This window comes from Ochotona curzoniae, unplaced genomic scaffold (assembly GCF_017591425.1).
Source record: "Ochotona curzoniae isolate NIBS_2020 unplaced genomic scaffold, NIBS_Ocur_1.0 scaffold_4506, whole genome shotgun sequence".
Classification (NCBI taxonomy): domain Eukaryota; kingdom Metazoa; phylum Chordata; class Mammalia; order Lagomorpha; family Ochotonidae; genus Ochotona; species Ochotona curzoniae.
The window spans coordinates 37,182,607-37,200,639 of NW_024467119.1; the positions used below are offsets into that span (position 1 = coordinate 37,182,607).

Below are 18,033 nucleotides of genomic sequence, written 5' to 3' on the forward strand. Positions count from 1 at the left end.
TCCCCGGGACCGCGCGACCTCGGCTGGGTTCCCCTCGACCTGGCTGCAGCCAACTCGGCTGGACTTCTGTGCCCTGGCCCAGGAATGGCGTTTCAAGGGAGGCGGGTGGCCATGGCACGTCCCGGGCGCCTAGGGGCAGCCGGAGCAAAGCGCCCTCCAGGGTGGGGAAGGCCGCGCGCCTCCCCGGGGAGAACGATGCTGGGGTAACCCGTCTGCTCGGCTCCCCGGGCCTCTCGACTGCAGCTGGCCACAGCCGGGAGAGCCCTCACCGTCCGGGCTAGACGCTTGCTAACACTCGGCGTTCTCTCATCTCCGCGGAGCCCCGTGCCGGGCGTGCGTGCCCCAGTATGACCTAGCGGAACCGGCCTTCCCCGCAGCACGTGCAGCCCCGCTCGGTTCCGGGGCGGCTGCTTTGCTTCTCCCTCCCCACCCCCAGGGTGTGGCGGGGGCTGCCCAGTATTTTGGAAAATTCCCGCCCCGTGCAGCCAGCCGTCCAGTCAGCGACTGCGGTAGGTAGGCAGAACGTGAGTCGGCAGGTAGTTTGTTGGGAGTTGCGGAACCCCAGACGCTGCCTTTCTCCAGGCGGGCCCAACCCTCCAGGCCCTCGGACGGCCGCCATCAAGCTCCTCTGCAGCAGCCGCACTCACACGGGCAGGCGGACACGCCCACCCGCACGCTCCGCCCACCCGCACGCTCCGCCTCTCCGGGCCGACGAGCACTGAGCATGCTCCGTGTGGAGGGCGGGGCGCTCCCGAGGCCCGCTCGGCGCCCCCGCCGCCCGCCGCCCGCCCGCTCGGAGCCGCGCCCGCCGCAGGCTGCGCCCGCCCCGCCCCCCGCTCGTCCCCGCCGCCTGCAGCAGCGGCAGCACTGGCAGCGGCGGCAGCAGCAGCTGCTCCTCCCCGGCGGCCGGCCGCCCTTCCTGCCCCACCGCGGGTCCCTCCCCGGCCGTGAGAGAAGGAGGACACCGAGCCGCGCGCCGCCCGCGCCCCGCACCGCCTTCGCCTCGTCGCCCTGCCGGCTCCTCACCTTCTGGGAGGAACATGGGTAAGTCGTTCTCCCTCCCCCCACCCTCCCCTCCCGTCATCGCCTGACATGTTTCTCGGCGTGCTGCAGGGAGGGAAAGCGTTCATCTCGTGCAAACTTGCCGGATGCCTCAAGCCCACGGCCGTGAGACGGGTGGCTGTTGGCAGCGGGGCGCGTCAGCGCACGCGGCACGCACGCCGCTGCCAGTGCCGGGCCGGGAGGGTCCCGAGGCGGGTGCGGTTGGGGCTGGGGCCGGCCTGCCGCCCTGGTCTTCTGGCACCTGGCTCGCTGTCCGCCTCCCTCCCCGCCCCCCGTTCTTCCTGCCGGTGCCCGGGCACCCCGGAGCCGCCTGGCAGACTCGCCTCCTCTTGCCCCCCAACCCCACTTCTCCCGAGGCCGCCCGCTGCCCGGCTCCCGGTGCTTGCCGGCCGGCCTCGAGGCGCGGATCCGAACCCCGGGGAGATCACTTGGTGGAACTTCCCTTGCTGGCAGGGCGACCTTTTTTTCCTCATCTTGGGGACGCCTCGTCCTGAGCGGGGAAGTGGGAGCAAGTAGTTGGCGAGGGCGATTTTACAACCTGCACCAACACGGTTCTCCAGGGGCGAGAGCGGACAGCCTCATAGATTGGAAGGATGGCTTGTCAGAGGCCACGAGGGAGGGGAGAGCCGCTAGGTGTGGAATTCGTGTTGGGTGATGCTGTGCTCGGCTCGTTTTCTAGCTTTCGTCTCCTACATAAGGAAACTGCGCCCTATGACATGTTATTTCCCAACTTACATGCTGGTTATTGCTTCCCGGCTCCCCCTGCCTAAATCTGCATAATCTGATTTTAATTCCTTTTGTATTTAATCTCGAGAGATGGGTTTGGGCGAGATATTTAAAAAGCAAACCCGTTTTACAAAAACATAATTTAGCCTCACTTTCTTTCTCATTCTATATTCTGTTGCATCCAGTCATGACCAGCACACCTGCATGTGTTAAATTGTGCTAATGCCATCAAGAGCCGAAAGTTTCTTTTGATAGGAGCAACTTGGGATACTGTACTTCAGCACAGTATGCGTGTTCTCCAGTTTGTTTTCACTCCTGTCATAATCGCCTCATTTACAAAATGTGCATCTGTCAAGGCGGGCTTTTCCCACCCATTCTGTGCAAATTGTTTTAAGCTTGAGTTGAGATGTGGTCTTTTTCTCTGCCTTGCACCGCTCAAGGCTATTCACAATGGTCGGGGAAGTGTCTCCATTTAGAAATGGTGTTGATGGAGCTTCCTGGAAAAGCTCTGAATCAGCCCTTCGGCTGTATAGCGGGAAGAGGTGGTACACGGGAAAAATGATGTAGGTCCCTGAATTTCGTCTCCAGTTGTTGATAGGATGAACACATATCTGCAAGAAGTAGGTGGCCTGTTTGTATGTGCCTGCCCTTTCTCTGGGAGCAGAATTTTAGATAAATTTTAAATGAGATTATTGGACATACTGTGTCTTTGCTTTAAACTTATACACATTGTGTTAGCTGTAGGCCACAAGCCTATAAAGACCCACATAAAATGCTTTTCTCCATATGTCAAGGTGAACTTAACAGTCCACTTAACCAACATTCATGTCAAACCAGTACTTTTTCATTGGAAAAAATGCAGTTCAATTTAAAAATACTGGAATGAAAATACCTACAACAGATGAAATTGCCTACTTAAAAATGATTCGTCTTGAAAATAGTGGTACTGTTTAATTTAAATATAAAAGGCCAAGTAGAAAACCTCTCATTCTAAAACCATAGAAACTCTGGTTTTTCTTTCCTTATAGTACTCTGCTGGTACCTTGTTAGATTTTGAGCCTTATAATGGAATCGTTGTGTTTGTTGTGCACTTAATCAGGAGTTCCAAACAGTGCAATTATATCCTGTTAATTTTTGTGTCTTCAGTGCTTTTGAGTAAATCTATGGCAAACTAATTGTTGGACTTAAAACCACTTATCTTCGTATTTTCAACACTTGAACCTACATAAATCGGGCACTGAACAAGCTTTGGGTTGGTAGCCATTATGGAGATGTGGAGGAAGTTGCAACCAGGAGGGAGGTATAATTATACTCTGATCTCTTTCTCTTTAAAAAAAGAGAACGTGTTGGACTATCCTGGCAGGTTTGGGGCAGCCTCAGGCAAGACATTCCTTGCTGTGCTGGCGTTTCCAGTGGTGAAGCATCAATGACCAGTAGGTACATACAGGCATGGGAACCTAACACCCAGGAAGGCAACGATTTGTCTGAGCCAAGGAAGTTGGAGCAAGTCATGTGTGTAAGATACAGCAGAAAATATGTAGGCATATGTGATGTGGTTTTCCTTCACAAAAAAAGTGATAAAAAATTACTGTTGTAGCCTTATAGACCGTAATTGTTAGGTTTTTTTAAATCATGCACAGTGTACGGTGAGGATAAAATTTCAAGTTTTTGGTAATCGTTTTTATTTTAAAATTAACTCATTTGAAGGAGTAACAGAGAGAGGCCTTGCATGTGCAGGCACTCGTTCCCCAGATGCATCATTGGCTAGGATTGGGCCAGACTGCAGCAAAGAGGCATGGGCTGCTTCTAGATCTCCCGTGGGTGGCAGGTGCCCAAACACTTGGGCCATCATCCACTGATTCTCCAAGGCCGTTAGTACTCAGGGTGCTGGCACAGTGGAAGCTTTATCTGAAACATGGCAAGGTCAGCCACAGTTGCTTGTAATCAGAACAAAATGTTACTTACACACACACACACACACACACACACACACACAAATAGCTAACAGAAATAAATGATGAACTGTTACAGAAGTGTTGAATATGCCCTAGATTCATGGGATGGATAGAATGATTGAGAGAAATGGTGTAACTTGAACCAAAATCAGTTTAGTTCCTGAATGGTAGAAATGAGACTGTTCATCAAAATCGGGGTTTGACAGCAAAAATGAAAGGGAGAGATAGGGAACATTTAGGGGATTTCTAGGATATGACTAATGATGTGAAAGTAAAATGGTCAGTGATAGAGATGAAAGTTTGGATAGATAATGACCAGATCTGGGAAAACCTCAAATTCAAGCTGAAGAATTTGTACTTGCCTATTAAGGGTAACCACTAAATATTTCTATGCAAATAAGTTAGGGATTACCTCTGTAGTGTAGGAAAATTAATTCCAGTGCAAAGTGGATTAGATGATTAGATGAGCAATGAGAAAACCCCTCAAAAGGGAGTTGCTGCAGCTTAAATAAAAACATTTCCAGTCCTGATTTAGGTTGTGACAATGTTAATAGATTTGCAGCTAAAGATCAGGATTTACTTGACAACTGATTGAATGTGCAAGTGAGAAGAAAAGAAGGGTTTTGCCTCAATGATAATGACAGTATGGGGCTCTGTTAACCCAATCTGCTGGAAGAGGAAACATGAGAATTCAAATTTGAACCTGAATTGGATGTTTATGGCCTGTTGTGTATGTCTGCTCCTTGATAGCAGAAACTTTGTTGTATTAGGTTATGAATGCATTTGAAATATTAGTGCATGGCCCAGAGAAGCTGTATATGGTGGAAATGTGTTGACTGGTACTAGGCCAAAAGAAAAGTAGTTAACAAATGTTTATTTTTAACTTTGAGGGGATTTGTAGTAGAGATTTGAAAGTTACCCACAGATATTCAGACTTGATATCTGAAATTAATACAGGATAAGGATCAATAAAGAAAAACAAGGATCTGCACATGGTATGAATCTTGAGGAATGTCCCATAGGTAACAGAAATGGTGTGATTTGTCACTGAAAAGACTGAAATAGATAGCAAAGACTAGAATCAGTATGTGGTTGGTTTCAAGAAAGAACAGGTATTCAATAATATCTTCTGCTGTTGAATCATCAGAATGATAAAGGACTGCAGAGGCCCAAGTTGATATACTGTTGATAGGATGTTGCCCTGTGTGATCAGCCCTCATGCTTTTTGTGTCTATAGATTCAACCAATTAGAAATGAAAAATATTTCGGAAAAAATTAGCTCTGCGTTAAATATGTTATAGACTTTAATTTTTTTGTTGGAATGCCCCAAAGAGGATAGATATCAGTTCTATGCAAATTCTGTGCTATTTCCTGTGAGTTCCAGCAGCTGTGGGTTGGGTGGTAAGATGGTCCTAAGTGGAATCACTCATGTACTGATGGAAGTTTGTACATTTTCCAGACTGGTACTTTAGCCATTGACCCTTTTCTTTAAACAAATCTTTATAATAAATAAATCACTATTTTTATTGGAAAAGCAGATCAGATGTACAGATGTACAGATCCCCAAGTGAACACAATGATCGGAGCTGTGCCAATCTGAAGCCCTGAGCCAGGAGCTTCTTTTGGGTCTCCCACATGGGTACAGGGTCTCAAGGCTTTGGGCTGTCCTATACTGCTTTCCCAGGCCACAAGCAGGGTAAAGCAGCTGGAACACAAACTGTCACCCATATGGGATCCTGCCGCTTTGCAAGGTGAGAATTTGGCCATTGAGCCATTATGGTGGACCCCAAACAGCTAAGTTTATGAGGTGTGAAAAATATGGAAGTTAATTGTAAAGTCTTAAGTGGATAAGAGGTTAAACCAGCTCATTGTATATTTCTGTTGTATTCCTTTAAGGATTTGTAAAAAAAACTTAGCTTTTTTTTTTTTTAAATACTGCACTTTAGTTGAAATGATACGTTATTACTTTGGCTCAGAATAATTAATTTTGCCAGTGGTTTTTTTTTTCATTTCTTTGATATTCCATTTCCTTTGAGACTTAGGATATTACAGTTTTTTTTTTAATTTTTGTAATGTCTGTCATATATAATGAATTTGGAAATGATCCTACTTAAAAATTTTGCAGGTAATTTTGCATAAAGAACACTTTTTACTGACAAATGATTTTGCTACTTTAAATTTGTTGTTAGACACCGTGAATGTGAGGACTTCTCTAGTTTATTCTGTGTGTCTGTAATTATTTTGTTAATTCCTGGAATTTTGTTTTTCTTTGTGGATGTAAGTATCTATTAACTTTATAGATAGTCATTTTCTCTTATATTTCTTAAGTCCTGGAATGGCTTAGTAACAAACACTTTTGCCTGTTATTTTGTGATAAAATATTTTTATTGAATTGATGCTTTTGCAAGAGAATAGATGATCAAAAAGTTCAGTAATTCTTATTAGTATTATAATCTGTTTTCTATAAGTCTTTACCATTTCATGGGAGGTGAGCTATATTCCAAAGTATCTCTAACGTTTTTACTGTTTGGAAAGTTACAATACATGTAACTTGTTTTGAAAACCAAGGAATTTTTGCTTTTATAGTGAGATTTTTGGTTTGCGGCCAGAAATGCCAGGTCACTTGACCTCAGTCCTGGCACTTCTGGAGTTACTGGTGGCACCAGCATAGCCATCGGAATTGCCTAGATGTTTATTTTCCAATTACGAACATCAGGAAATGAGAGAAACCCCATATAATTTTGTGTAGGTAAATCTTAGGATAACTGATAAGGCAAAAATTCATTTTCCTAGGCTTTTAATTTGACGAAGCTTAGCAGCTTAATATATAGAGAAGAGTGAAAATAAAAATATCATAGGTTATGATCTTAATCCATTTTGTGTCATAGAGAATCTGAAATGGAGTAATTTTTTAGGATTGGAAATTTTGTCTTTCACAGTTCTGGAAACTACAAGGTCAAGGTTTGCAAACGTTTATATAGGAGTCCCCTGGAGAGCTTGTTAAAACAGCATTACTGTGCAGGTCCTTAGAAATTCAGAATCAATATCTGTGGGATAAGTTGACAATTTGCATTGTCGAGGCATTTCCTGGTGATTCTGCAAGGAAAAGCACTAACCATCCAGGAGAGGCTGATGAGCTTTAACCGGTCAGGTGGAAAGTCTTTGAGGCTTTGACAGCAAGGTCAAGCACTTAACATGGGCAAGAGAGAAAATATGTATGAGAAGACAATAGATATCCTAATTCAAAATACGATAATATTAGTTGAACACAGTTATTGGAATACAAAGCAAAAAATATGGACTGGTTTTTGGGTCATCTAATTTCACTTCTCTGGGGTTCAGAGTTACCCTGTTTGAGTTGACTGCAGATGCTCACCTGCTGATGTGATCTACAGTAGTTTGACCTTTGAAGTCTTTTTCATGCAGATGGGTGTCTCCAACTGCATATGATCTTAATGCATGTGTTTTTATATGGAAGATGTTTTACTTTTTGATCACACTGCAGAATAGAAAGTAGATTGGTTAAAGCTTGCAATTTAAACAGTAAATCAAATTGTTGTACTGTAGTTTAAGTTTCTCACAAAAGCACTTCTCTGCCTTACTTTTGGTCATATCCATTGGGAAAGGTTATCCATTCTGCAAAGTCTATAGTTTCCAGAGCTATTTATAATTTAGCAATAGTGGTTGATAGTCTCTTTTTTTCAAAGAAAATTTCAGTTTTGCCCTTCAGACCAAAAAAAATCACAGGAAAAATTTGCAGCTGCTAAACTATCTTCTGCATGATAAAACAAATTAGGATATTCACTTTTATTTGTGATTAAAATGCACAGAACTGATGAAAGTTAAGTTCTTAAAGCAAATGAATTTCACTGGCAGCACCACTGATTCAGTGATATAAATACAAGTATTTTCCCGTAAGAGATATGGGTTAATAGAAGGATGGACCATAAATGTTGTGCATTAATTCAATTAAACCTTTCTCTGTTCTTCCTACATTTCAGCTACCATTAATTGTAACACATCTTAGCAGATTCCACTTCAGGTTATTCTGAAATGGTATTTTCTCAACTTTGAAAATATGCCTACCAATCACTATTCTCTACAAACTTTTCATAGCTCATTCAGTTGCTACAAACTTGGAATTGACTTATTGAAAAAAAATAATAAAGCAATATCCGTATCTGTCACTTGAGGGTCAGAGAAAACCTCCCTTTAAGCTACAGTAAGTGTTATTGTTCCTGTTGTCCTCACGTTGAATAGCTGTTCTCACTGAAAGCTATTTTTTTGTTTTTTTAAGATTATTTTATTTATTTGAAAGGTAAAGGAGATGGGGAGAAACAAAAGGAAGCAAGGAGGGAAGACAGATGTTTCATACTCTGGTTTACTTGCCAAGTAGCTACAAAAACTTTGGAGTGGACCAGGCTAAAGCCAGGGCATCATGCAAGGTCTCCCATTTGAGTGAAGAGGCAGTATTTGAGCATCTTCCTGCTCTCATATGCATGGCAGGAAGTTGGATTGGAAGTAGAGCAGCTGGAACTTTAAAACTACTAACCATATGTGATGCTTCCCTTGCAGGCCATGGCTTAATACCACAACATTGGCCCCAGAAAGCTGTGCTTAAATTAAACAAGTTATTCTCTCTGGAAATACGTAAACAAGTTATTTTCTCTAGAAATGTTTATTTGTTAATGCTGTAAAATATTTAGTTAATTCATATGTAAACCTCTCTCTTTTCTTAAGTCACTCAATGTTTGCAGCTTCATTTTCATGAAGATATTCTGCTGTGGTGTGGCACTTTGTTTTATATTTTCTGATTGCTCTGACAGTTGCTTTCATAGGAGTTCAGAATGTGATGAATTATTTAATGCCAAAGTATATATTCTGTTTTTGCCTGCAATGTCATTGTGTAGTACACTGGCTTGCCATCTAACTGTATACATAGCGAAGTAGTCCAAACATCATTTTAAATGCCTTAAATGCATGATATTTGAAGCAAAAATGCTCAGTTTAATTTATAGTGAAATTATGTCTTTATAAACACAGTGTAAGTTGAAAATATTTAGGTTAAAAAAATGCATTTCCTACACCTAACCTACTGAATATCATGGTTTAACAAAACGGTGTATTATAGAGCACAGGTCATTTACTGTTACTGTTAATGTGGAATTGTGGCTTGTGGCCCTGCCTAGTATCATAAGAGTATTTTACTGTATTTTGCTGTTCAGAAAGAAATCAAAATTCAAATTACTGTTTGTACAGAATGTGGATTGGTTTTTGTATTATATTATAATTAAGAAATTGTGGTGAGCCATTATAAGTTGGATACCATCTGTATGTTTCTCTTGACATTATCAAAATTAAATCTGGTATGACAGTATACATGATACGTGAAACACTGAGTCATAACTATGTCACTGCAATTTGTAGTGCATCAAACAGCAGTGTTGTGATATGAATGCAGCTATAAACAACACAGAGGAGTGAGTTGTTACAGTAAAAATTTATTTAGACACTGAAATTTAATTTTCACATAATGAAATTTAAATTCATCCAGTCACTGTACATGCAAAAGTCATCCCAATGTATTGACTGTAACATGCCAACTTCTGTAAGAGTAATGCTTTGCTACTTTGCTTTTCCCAAGACTTTGTCTTCTCAGTGAATCCCAAGGCAACTGTTGCTTTTTTTCCTCATTAACAAGTTGAAGCTATTCTATGATGAAAAGAACATCAGAATAGGATTTGTAAAATAAAAAAAATTTAGATTGATAATATCTCTGGCTAAAAATGTGAATTAAGATATTTTTAAATAATATCTGCCCATTGCTTCACTCAGAGTCAAAAGATATGGGTCCTGTTATCAGTGTTGGAAATCTTGGACTTTGAAATGTCTTTCAACTCCAAAACCCAGCAATCTGCAGATCTTCAGGAGAGCTTTGGGTTTCTTCTTTGGAATAACGGAGATAATCTGCCTTTCTTATTACAAATGCCCATGTGGAAAAACTAAGGTTGAGGATAGAATCTGTTTCAGATTGGATAAGTGTGTGTGTGTGTGTGTGTGTGTGTGTGTGTGTGTGTGTGTGTACATCTGCCTTTACAAGGTAATAGCAAAGATTCACTCAAGTAAGTAGATTAACAGAAAACTTTTTACATTACCATTAGTAATAATTAATACCATTAAATCCTTGTTATTATAATATTGAGATCATTTCTTAGATGGCAACTAGATTTAATGCATTCTAATCCTGTCATGTGACACAGTAGTCCTTTTTTAAGACACTTGTCAATTATATCACACACTTATGATTCTAATATGTTCATTGCAAATTAGGTTTAAGCTTTGCTTTCAATGCACAGAAATTTGCTATTCTATATACTTAACATATAACTATGTATTTTTAAAATACATATTTTTAAAGGATTTATTTATGTGAAGGGCAGGATGACAGAGGAACAGAGCTGAAGATCTTCCATCTGTTGGTTCACTCCTCTTATAGCCATAAGTGTCAGAGCTGAGTCAGGCTGAAGCCGCGGACCCAAAACTCAATCCGGGTGTCCTTTGTCTTCCGGCGTTTCCCCATGTGCATTAGCAGGGAACTAGCTTGGAAGCAGAGCAACTGGACCTCGAATTAGTATGTTGATACGGGTTCCTGACGCCACAGAGAATGCTTTATTTCTCACAATTTTGATACTTGAGGCACTTCAAAAAGTTCTTGGAGGATAAAATTAAAAGGTAAATTTGTATTGATTCAAAAAATTTTTGAAATTCATGCATTGCATTAGCAGTAGGTCTTAACTGCTGTGTCTACTGTTAATCCCTTGATGGAACCCTCTTATGTATTGATCAAAGAGTTTGGTTCTTTTTATACTGTATGCCAGAGGAACTCTTCAGTGTTTTTTCCATGAAATTTTAAAGTCCTCTTACATTATCTTCTTCTGATTTTGTCTGTTACCTAGATGTTCTTTACTAAGACCATTGATAACAGCCATCTAGCTTTGCTCCTATTATTCGCTCTCCTAGATTTCCTCTTAACAGTTCTTCATGATCTAACTTGTGAAACTCTTATCCATTTCACTTCAAGAATTTCTTGTTTCTTGAATTTCAACACGTGTGCAGTGGTATTAATAGTTTAATTCACTTAACGGTTTGTATTTTTTGTGAACATTCAGTAAATACGGTGTGCTGATACTGTAGAGTCGCAGGATTTGGGTCAAGCTCTTGCTGAATGTAACAGCATTATCCTGTAGTGTTGACAAAAAAGGATGTAAACCTGTGGACCGGGCAGATGTATTTTCTTAGGGAAGTTTTAAAAATTTGTCTTAATTGTCCACTTTTTTTTTTGAAAGTCAAATATGCAGAGGGGAGGAAAGACAGGAAGACCTTCCATTTGTTGATTCACTCCCTAAGTGGCCACAATGGCCGGAGCTGAGCCCATCTGAAGCCAGGAGCTCGGAGCCTCCTCTGGGTATCCCACACTTGGGTGCAGGGTCCCAAGGCTTTCGGCCATCCTTTACTGCTTTCCCAGGTCACATGCATGGAGCTTGTTGGGGAGTGGGGCCGCTGGGAAATGAACTGGTGCCCATATGGGATCCTGGTGTTTGAAAAGTGAGCACTTTAGCTGCTAGGATGCTGTGCTGGGCCCTAATTGTCCACATTTAACTGCTAGGAAATTTCTGATAAAAATTTGCTTTATCTACTTTTCTAGAAAGATTTAAAAATTAGCCTTTATTCAAATTATTGGCTATTATAGTTAGTTCTCTGTAGTTCATTGCTTCCTGTGATCTTCCATTAAACAAATTTGATTCATGAATACTGCATGTGTCCGGCTGTTGGAGGTTAAGGATTTATTTGTGTCCAAAATTGTGGTAAAGTTGAATTTGTATTACTTTATGAAAATTAATAAATTGTTTTAAAATTAAGAACTTATTATGAAAATTAAACCAATCAGGAGCACAGTCAGACACTAATGATTGTAATTGGTCATCTGTCGTGCTTAAGCTGAATTTAAGAAGGAAAGAGGATGGATTTTCTTCTCTTCCTCAATCTATATAGTGGAGCTTTTGACCAGTTACCTAAGTTATTAACATATTAGTAACAATAAAATCCAAAGAATAGATTCCAGGTAAAATTGAAAAAAAAAAAAAAGCAGAGTCCATTTCATAGGTAGTACAAACTGTAACTTAGAAATCTTCATTTCACTTGCCTGTAGGAACTTCACCAGTCTGAAACAAAATCTGTTGTATTTTTCTTTTCCGTGTGTTTTTTTGTCCTTGAGCAATAAACACATCTTCTAGGAATAGTGATGGGATGAGGCTTCATCTTCTGAAATCAGAAGGGTCACTAGATTGCTTTGTAAAGGCAAAGAGAATAAATGGCTACAATGACCAGTCTGGACTAGGCTGAAGCCAGGCACTTTCTCCGGGTTTCTGACATGGGTGTAGGGACCCAAACACTCGGGCCATCCTCTGCTGCTTTCCCAGGTATACTAGCAGGGAACTGGACTGGAAATGGAGCAGTTGGCACTTGAACTGACACCCATATGTTGCTTAACTTGCTATGCCACAGTGCTCACCCCAATATTGTTTTCTTGTGTCTTAGAAAGTATTTTCTTTTTCTTTTTTTTTCCTTTAAATCGTTTTATTTGAAAGGTAGAGTTGCAGGGGGAGGAGGGGGAGTGAGCATGAATGCAAGAGCTCTTCCATTTGCTAATGACAGTAGTGTCTGGCACTGGGCCTAAAGCTGCTTCTGAGTCTCCCATGTGAGTAGCCTGGGCACCGGCTCTTGAGCCATCATTCAGTAATTTCCCAAGTGCATTAGCAGGGAGCTAGATTAGAAATGAACCAACCAGGACTCATCTATTACACAACCTAAGAAAGCATTTTCTGATATAAAAGAATTATATAAAGTTATTTCAAATGATTATATACAAAGTACATAAAAGATAGAATTTAGATCCTAAATTGTTTTTTAAACTATGTAAAAATTGTATAAAACAATATGACTTTAAAATTTTCAGATAGCTAGTAAATTCTCTTAATTTGTGATTGGGAGAGTTTGGAGTCAGGAAAAAAACACCAAGAATTGTACTTTTGCAAAAACCTTTCTTGCAAAGTTATGAAAAACCCTCATCTAATTTTTTTAAGTATTTGAAATGCAGAGAGATATACACAGTGATCTTCCATCTGTTGGTACAATTCCCAGTTGCCCTCAGCAACCAGGACTATGTCAAATTGAAGTCAGAAACACAGGACTCAGTACAGTCTCCCACACAGGATGCAGGAACCCATGTATGTGGACCATATTCTATTCTGCCCCCACCAGGGCATGTATTTGCTGGAAGCTGGATGGAAAGTGGAGCCAAGACTGAAACTCAGTCTCAAGTGGTGTGTTAACTACTAAAATGCGTGTTTCTGGGCCTGGTGCATTAGCATAGTGGCTAAAATCCTCGCACGCACTGGGATCCCATATGGGCGCTGATTCTAATCCTGGCACCTCTGATTCCCGTGCAGCTACCTGGTTGTGGCCTGGGAAAGCAGTAGAGGATGGCCCAAAGCCTTGGGACCCTGTACCCAAATGTGGGAGACTCAGAGGAGGCTCTGGGCTCATGGCTTAGGATCAGCATGGTTCCAGCTGTTGAGACCATTTGAGGAGTACATCATTGGGTGGAATATCTTCCTTTCTGTCTCTCCTCCTCTCTATATATCTGACTTTGCAATAGAAATAGAATCTTTTAAAAAGTGTGTTCCTGTGATTTTCTTTTAATTGTATGATAGAGTTGCAGATGTTTGACGTAGTAGTTAATAAGCAGGTTATGACGCTCACATCTATCAGAAGCTGAATTGGATTCCTAATTCTGGCACCTGGCTCCAGCTTTCTATTAGCACAGACTTGAGGAAGCAGTTGCCCTGCCTCCGGTAGTTGGGTTCCTTCCACCCACAGGGCAGAACTGGTTGAATTTGCAGCTCTTGGCTTTGTCCACCTGGTTGATGTGGATATTGGGGAGTTAATTGGGAGATGGGAGTATTCCTTCTCTGCTGTTCTTTTCTCTTTCACTCTTGAACTAAATGATTGAAAAAAATGTTTTATATTCATTCTCTACAGTCAGAGCAGGGGGAAAACATTTATATGGGCTGGTTTACATACTGTTAGTTGCATAATTACATTTTGTAATTGTTAAGCTCCAAGAGAGAATAATTGCCTGTAGTACCTGTAGCTTTTATATGGTTTGTACAATAAACCAGTCAAATCAGAAATACAAGATTTTAGATAAGTAGTGCAAGTACTCATATTTTCTGTACAAACTCAGACTCTTAACTGTGGGTAAATAGTTAAAATTGAGCAGTAGAAGTAATTAAACAAGAAAACACACCTGTAATTTTTATGATTTAATAAAGCTTTTCTGGCATATGTAACTCCTTTATTAAAACAACCTGGAATTTTTGGGCAGATGCCTATAGTTCACTCACTATTCAGTTGATCATTCAAAGAAAACTATAGTAGGAATCTGCATTATACGACTTTTGATATAGTATCGTAGAGATTACCCTGCTAGAATCCATTGTTATTCTTTGGGCTGCATATCCAGATACATAGGCAGTTGTTAGCTAGTAACTGGCAGAATTGGATTATAAATTCATCTTGAGGAGTTTAAGCACATTAAACAAGATACCAACAATCCTTTCACTGCATAGCTCTCATTTTTGTGAGATTTATGCTTGTTAATTGTGCAAAAAGCCAACTACTTTTCTGTTCAGAGACAAGAGCCTGAACTTTGAAGACTAAAATGGTAGTACCTCAAAAAGGTTTTTGGAAAATAGCATTATAAAAATTCGAATTTACTTTGGTGCTAAAAAAAAGACATCCATGCTTACTTTTTTTGTTTTTGTTTTGTAATCTTTGTTTTCTGTGTATTCTAATTTTTTGTATCAAAATAAACTTAATGCTTTTCAGTTGTTCCATAAACTATTAAAAATTTTGTTTACTTGAAAAAGTTACATGAGCAAGAGAGACAGATTGCTGATTAACTTCCCAAATGGCTGCAGTGGCCAGTGTTGGCCCAGGCTGAAGTTGGGAGCCAGGAGCTTCAGGTGGGTCTCCGCCTGAGAGCAAGGGACCCTTGGGTTATCTTCAGTGCTTTTCCCAGGCCATTGCAGGGAGCTGGGTCAGAAGTAGAGCAGAAGGGACACAAATTAGCACACACATGTGGGATGCTGGTGTCACAGGCAGTGCCTCTAGCTGCTACTCACAAGCTCATACATATGATTTTATCCCTTGTTGGACATTTATTCTGTGCCAGTTATTCAGCTTTTTCATTTGTTTTTCTGTTTAAATATGGATGATAATCTCACTGATTTCACAAGGTAGTTGCAAGTATTATGTAAAATAATATCCATGTAAATTTTGATCTATCCAAAGATGAAAAAAAAAACAGCTGTTTCGGAAATATTTTAGGATAAAACCAAACAGTATAATGACATTAATTATTTCAAAGAAACAGTATTGTCAATATTGTTATGATACCAAATTATATTTTCTGGAAACAGCCGTAATGAGCTCTCATCTTACGTATTCTTTCAGGAGAATATGTATTTTTCTACTACTTCTCACTGAGAGTTAGACTTAATCCTCCTGTTCAGTTTCAGTGTGCTTTTGACTCACTTGGAGCTAGTAGAGTGTGGAAGATGATTCTGTGTGACCCTTTTTTTTAAGGTTTATTTTTATTGGAAAGGCAGATTTACAGAGAGGAGGGAGACAGATCTTCCATCTGCTGTTTCACTCCCCAAATGGCTACCACAGCCAGAGTTGAGCTGATCTGAAGCCACGAGCAAGGATCTCTTGGATTTCCCGTGTGGATAAAGGGTCCCAAAGCTTTGGACCATCTTCTATTTTCCCAGGCCACAAACAGGGAGCTGAATGGGAAGTGGAGCAGCCAGGACACAAACTGGTGCCCATATGGGATCCTGGCATGTGCAAAGTAAGAATTTAGACACTGAGCCATCACACTGGACCCTTGTGTGACTTTTTAAAAAAGATTTGTTGAACTCATTTTAAATGGTTACACAAATCTCTTTCTCTCTCTCTCACACACACACACACACACTTTCCATCTGCTGGTTCATTTTCCAAATGGCTGAAACGGCTGAGGCTGAACCAGGCTAAAGCAGGAGCTTCATCCAGGTCTCATACATGGGTGTAGGGACCCAAGGACTTGGACCATCTTGTGCTGCTTTTCCAGGTGTATTAGCAGAGAGCTGATTTACACTCCAACTCATACCCTTATGGGATGCCTGCATTGCAGGCACAGCTTAACCCATTACACCATAATGCCAGCTCCTCTGACTTTTTAGCCCAGCATGTAAAAAGCTATGTGGCTTCCACTTTGTTGGGCACCACCATACTTGGAGACCTGAGAAGTCTGTGCTGTGAAACTGTCATGTTGGGAAGCCAAGCCTCATGGAGAAGTTTCACATCTCAGGTATGAGGTGTTGGGTCTTAGGTCAGGAAACCAAGCCTTAAAGATCTTCCTTCTTGGTCAGTACATGTGTGAATGAGTGGACCATTGGATGATTAACACAGTGCCAGCTTTGACCATTGAATACATCCCCACATTATCCCTAACCTCTGAGATTGCCAAAGTGCCGGGCCCAGACTTTGTGGAACTGACACAAACCGTATTCAGTGTGTTCTTTGTCAGTTCTTGTTTGCACAGAATCTGTGAGCACAATGAAATGGCTGTTGTTTTGTGGCAGCAAGTTTGAGGTGATTTGTTATATAACAATAATTGGAATAGTTATAAAAATGGAAATGGTATTTTCTCAGTAATGAATAATTGCTATTATAAAATTCGTCGAAGTGGGAACTGCCTGCTAAATAAATGTTTACACAGTTTTCTTAGTTTTAAGTTAATATAGTCTAAGAGAATTTTGCCTTGGCAAGTTGCATTTCCCTGTTTTCTTTGCTTGTTCTTTATTATAACTGCAATTCCTTTGAAGAAACACTAGTTGACTGCTTTTTTAGGAACCAGGGAAGACATACATATGTTTAAGCACTATACAGGGTTCATCCTAGAGTCGTTTTTTTTTAAAGATTTATTTTTATTTTTTTTTATTGGAAAGGCAGATATACAGAGAGGAGAGACAGAGAGGAAGATCTTCCGTCCGATGGTTCACTCCCCAAGTGAGCACAACGGCCGATACTATGCCTATCCGAAGCCAGGAGCCTCTTCTGGGTCTCCCACGCGGGTGCAGGGTCCCAAAGCTTTGGGCCGTCCTCGACTGCTTTCCCGGGCCACAAGCAGGGAGCTGGAAAGGAAGCGGGGCTGCCGGGATTAGAACCGGCGCCCATATGGGATCCCGGGCATGCAAGGTGAGGACCTTAACCACTTGCACCACCGCGCCGGGCCCTAGAGTCATTTTTTATTAGGTAAGTTTCTGTTTGTTTTTTTCCCACAACGTATTCTTATTGTAAAGGCAGATTGACAGAGAGGAGAGACAGATCTTCCAACTGCTGGTTCGTTCCCCAAACGGCCATAATGAGTGGAACTGAGCTGATCCAATGCCAGAAGCTAGAAGCCTTGAGCCGCTTCCAGATCTCCCATGTGGGTGCAGTGCTCCGAGGACCTGACCCATCCTCTGCTACTTTCCCAGGCCATAAACAGGGAACTAGATTGGAAGTGAAGCAGCCAGGACTAGAACCAGAGCCCATATGGGATGCTGGTACTGGCAGGCCAAGGATGAGCTTATTGAGACAATGCGGTGGTGCTCATGACACAGAAAAGTCTTTCATCTACTGGTTCATTCTCCTGTGGTTGACAGGTCCAAACACCCAAGATGTCTGCCACCGTTTTTCTAGGAAAACTAGCAGGGAGCTGGAACAGAAGTGGAGGAACCAGTATATGGGACAGCACGCATGGAATGTCAGCATTGTAAGCAGCAGTTCAACTTGCTGTACCACCACACTGGCCCCATCTTTTGTTTTACTCTAGAGCTGCTCACAATAGCTGCAGCTGTTCCAGGCCAAAACTGGGCTGCAGGAACACAACCTGAGCCATCAAGTGCTGCCTCCCAGGGTCTGCATTAGCAGCAAGTTGGAATTGGAAGTAGAGCTAGGACTCAAATCTAGGCAGCTGATATGGGATGTGGATGTGCCACGCAACATCTTAACTACTATGTCAGATGTCTGCCTGTGTAATGGATACATACCTAGGCAAGATTTGTTTTAAAAAAGATTTGTTTGTTTTTATCTGAAAGGCAGAAGCATGGAGAAAGAATGAGAGAGAGAGCACTTTCAT

General features: G+C 41.5%; 1 protein-coding gene across 6 annotated transcripts in view; it reads left to right on the top strand.

The window, feature by feature from the left end:
• Positions 1-840: 840 nt before the first annotated feature.
• RAP1GDS1 (Rap1 GTPase-GDP dissociation stimulator 1) overlaps positions 841-18,033 on the top strand; it is a 131,222-nt gene continuing 114,029 nt past the window's right edge. For 4 of the 6 annotated variants that reach the window (XM_040966991.1, XM_040966995.1, XM_040966992.1 and 1 more), the window contains exon 1: positions 846-1,044. In XM_040966991.1, the coding sequence (XP_040822925.1) occupies positions 1,041-1,044 (4 nt within the window). In that variant the 5' untranslated portion in view covers positions 846-1,040. Of the gene's footprint in view, positions 1,045-18,033 lie in introns of all 6 variants that reach the window. The other 2 variants (XM_040966997.1, XM_040966993.1) reach the window with 2 other exon arrangements.